Source organism: Echiichthys vipera (assembly GCF_963691815.1).
Source record: "Echiichthys vipera genome assembly, chromosome: Y".
Classification (NCBI taxonomy): Eukaryota; Metazoa; Chordata; class Actinopteri; order Perciformes; family Trachinidae; genus Echiichthys; species Echiichthys vipera.
The window spans coordinates 10,591,704-10,595,899 of NC_139849.1; the positions used below are offsets into that span (position 1 = coordinate 10,591,704).

Sequence of the window (4,196 nt, forward strand, 5' to 3'; positions counted from 1 at the left end):
AGCTTGACAGAGCCATAGCTGCTGGTGGTGTTGTTCGAGAAGATCCTCATGCTTGACCTCACCATCATAGGTGCATGGATCATGTACTCCTTGTTAGCAAACACAGAAGTGAATTTTAACACGCCCGTATCACTCGTGAACAACACCCTGTTGTAGGACATGTTCTTCTCCTGCATGATCTTTAAGACCGCTTGTTTTGTGTCCCCTATCATATTCAGTGAGTTGCGTACGTAATCAGGGAGACTGCTGTTGTTTGCTTGTAACCACTCCATGGAGCCCAGTCCATGATGATTGACACCAGTCGTACCTGGGTTGCTAAAGACCTTCAACAAGCTGCCATACGATGCTTCGAACACGTTGTTGTTGTTGTCTTCCTCGTCCTTTCCAAATCTGAACTTTGGAGCTATAGCTAGCGAGATGATATGTTTACAGATGGTGGCATTATTCACCTTGGGAGTGTAAACCATACGGGCCAGTTCGGCACAGTGGAACCCCATGACCATCATCACAGCCTATCTTATGGCCATGGCCAGGGTGACCATGCACATGGGCAAAGCTCTGTGGGTCAGTATTAAGTGATACTTGGAGTTGCTATTCAGAGACTCTTCGTGGACCAGGTTGTGGTAGCCCAGGTCGCTCATGGCTTTTACGTTGGCCACCTCTGTGAATTCGCCAGTGTTAAACCTGTGCTGGTAACGGGCGTAAAAGAACAAATCCGACACCAACCTGTCAACCCCGCCGGGCTTCTACCCTTTAGACAGCATGCTTTGTAAAGGATTATTACGATTGCACTTAGACTCGTCATCCAGGGCAATAGTCAGCATTGTGCTCATCATGGTGTTGGCTGCAATCCCCAGAGTCACTGAAGTGAAAACTCCCAACCTTGCCTGATTCGGAGTGGGTCTCTTCTTGTCAGGACCTGTGAAAACGTTTCCAAAGTAGAGAGCGCTGCCTCTTTTCTGTCCAGTGAACCCTACCCCAGTGGTGTACAGGCAGCTCTGGGACATTTTGCTTATCTCTGTCATCATGTTTGCACACGGCTGAAAACTTGATCATAGAACTTTTGATGGCAGCCATGACAGACTCATTAAAGTCGCTGTTTGCATGACAGGGCAGCATGTTTGAGATTGTGCCAAATATTGCGCACTGCAGTACGCCATTATGTTATCAGACATCAGGTAGGAGCAGATATCCAGGACCTTAGCGTCGCTCTGTCCTCCCATCATTTTTTGACCTGAATCCTTAACCATGAGCATCCTGTCGCCCATCTGGGGAGCCACAAACCACAGTGTTTTGCTCTCACTTTCCACGATCCTACACCCCTGTATACCTTGCAGTATGCTGTGATTGGTCCAGCTGAGATTCCCATCCATCCCGTTGGACACGTCCGACCCCTGAGTGTCCATTGTATACCCTGTGAACAGCCTGTAATATTTCAATCTCCCCTGAGGGTCCTCCTCCTGCTCGGCTCTGATGGTCGCACTCTTTCTGTTTTTCTAACCCACTTGCTGATCATAGTAGGGAATGAACATGGGCTTCACCAGAGTTGCGGCACACAATGTGTCACAGAAATTTACCTCCAGGAAGGCAGCCGATGCAATGCTCATGATGGTAGCAAGGTCTTTCTTTTTGATGCAGCTGCTCACAAATATAACCAGAAGCTGAATCAGGTACAGGAAAATTCATTCATTATATCGTTATCACGAAGGTCGTCCACCTCGAACAGCTCCAGTACCTTGCTCAGTAAAGATACAATCTCACTGCTTTGTTTTTGTGGAAGTTGACAAAAACATTTGGGTCTCCTGGCTGATTTTTATACCTACCAGATGGAGGCTCTGGCTTTAAATGAGGAGTCAACAGAGACGTTGTGTGTAATTAGAGCCAAGGCATTGAGCATGTTAACAAAGGGACCGCGTATTAAACCACAGCTCAAAAACCCAACCACAACCCCTGAGTGGAGCACACGTGGCCAAACACCGTGCGCGACTGTACCGTCAAGCCACGGTGTTTCTGTCCAACCATCGCTGAATCAACTAAGTTCACTTGTCTCATCTAACCACGGTTCATTTGTCCAAGCACCAGAATTTATGGGAGGATACACTCTGCCCACAGGACAGGCAGAAGCGGATCCGTACTGTAGTCTGCATGAGGCAGCAGCTTCGACTCCATCTCAGAGCAGTGTCACACTGGCAACGAGACCAAGAGAGACGGTTACCAAAGAGCTCTGCAACACAGCTCTGCAACACAGACCTAACCCCAGACCGTGCGTGTCTTTGGCGTGTAAGAGCAAGCTGGACAATGAGGGCTAAAAGAAGAAAAAGAATAACAAGGACATGAAGAAGAAGAAGAAGAACAGTGAGATTAAGAAGAACAAAGGGATCGATGGGAACAAGAAGAACCTTTGCTCAAGGTCTGTTGGGCGCGCCAGATACGGGGAGGATTCGATAACATGGTCAAATTCAGTTTTTCGATGCGGAGGAAACCATACTACACAAAGCTAATAAGAGCCTTCCAGGTGGTGAAAACCGTTGGACACACTATGCTTACCCTCAATTCCGAATGGGGATTGAGCTGTTAGTACAAACTAGCTGTGGCGTACACCACGGAATAACCGCTGGAGATGGCAGAGATGCGGATTTTCAAAAGCTGAGTGAACTATAGCTCGAGTGTCAGATGTTGCTATACGCCATGCTCAACTGTCACATCAACTGGGTGGACCGCAACCACAAACAGATACTCCTCGTACCCGGGCAACCAAGTAAACAGCCTCATCGTGAGGAGGAGATGTCTAAAGAATCAGACCTTCCACTCGTCCGAGGTGGAGGGTTATCCAAGGAACATCGATGTGGAATTTGATTTTGAGCAGATGAAATTCGGCTCGTCATGCTGCTGAGCACCCAAGATGTCAACACTTGCACGTTTACTGAGATGAAACAGATGTACACCCATATTTTCCGAAGTACTAGTTGACATGGAAACGATTCACTCGCGCTGTGTAGTGTGCACGGACCAATGCCCCTAATACGCCCTGAATGTACACTCTGTATATCACAGATACATGGACGAGGCTAGGACTGAAACCGCGTCAGGCACTGTGTACCACGCCGATGTGAAGCTGTTTAGAGCTGTGCACACTATACCCTTTGCAAGGTTGAAAGAAATCATCTGCACACATTACGGAGCTAAACACTTTGATGCTGAATGGCAAAAGGTTCTAGGCACTCGGCAAGGCTCTGACAACGGTAGCAATAACCTCTACTTTTACTTAACGATCACGCAGACTCTGGGCGGAAATAACGGGGCTATCGTAGACATTATAAGGGTTTACAGAGAGACCACCGCAATATAACCTGGGAGCAATGGCAAAAGTGAGACCTTGACATCACAACAGACACAGCCCCTTGTAGAACAGCAGAGCCCTCCGTGTTGGACGAGACCGTGATCGAGGCAGTCGAGATTGCCATGGAACTCTGGGACGCTGAGGATGTAATCAAGTATCTGGAGGCTTTCACATGTAATACCACTCGCAGCTGCTGCCTCGAAATGTGGGACATGAAGTGAAGTGAAGTGAAGATCAATCTGACGAGAACTGCGACCACAAGGGGAGCAACCAGTGTTCCAGCCATGATGATCAGTAATCCGTGTCTGTGCCAGTCCAAGTCGACGTGTCACACGTTGATAAGGGCACGTATCAGGGTATATTGGAATACTATACTGTCAATAAGCCTAAGGTTATCATTGATGAGAAGTGACTGCTTGTGCCTTTGTGTACACTTGGTGATTGTTATATTATAGACAGAGATGTCTCATTTTTGTTTGACACTTGAAACACTTGAAATAAAAAGGTTTCACAACAAGTACATCAGTCTCCTGTTTCTTACTTCCCTCTAGTGCACAGCGGCTGAGCATGGAACCCTGTCAGAGAGACGACTGGAGCTCTATGCGACACATGACCGTAAGGTTTGATGATGTAAATGATGTTAGCCGTGTAGAGTTCACCTGGGTGCACATGTTTGATATAGAGAAACGGATGCCGATGTCTGTAACCCTGCCGGAGCGAGGGTTCGACGGGGTCTTTCGCATACCTGTCGAGTCCCCCTGTAATCCCAAATACGCGTTACATCATTCTCCGGGCTGTATACACAAACGGGGGAGACAGCTACAGTCTCGTCACAGCCAAACACTTTTCTAACACG

The 4,196-nt window shown here is 47.8% G+C and overlaps 1 protein-coding gene across 1 annotated transcript in view; it reads right to left on the reverse strand.

Annotated features, from left to right (window-relative positions):
* Window positions 1-512: 512 nt before the first annotated feature.
* LOC310966222 (serine/threonine-protein phosphatase 4 regulatory subunit 2-like) overlaps window positions 513-4,196 on the reverse strand; it is a gene marked incomplete at its 3' end in the record, with an annotated part of 14,947 nt that continues 11,263 nt past the window's right edge. The window contains exons 9-11 of the mRNA XM_083940075.1: window positions 3,882-3,999; window positions 1,506-1,638; window positions 513-689 (exon numbers count right to left, since the gene is read on the reverse strand). Coding sequence (XP_083796201.1) covers window positions 513-689; window positions 1,506-1,638; window positions 3,882-3,999 — 428 coding nt within the window. The remainder of the gene's footprint in view (window positions 690-1,505; window positions 1,639-3,881; window positions 4,000-4,196) is intronic.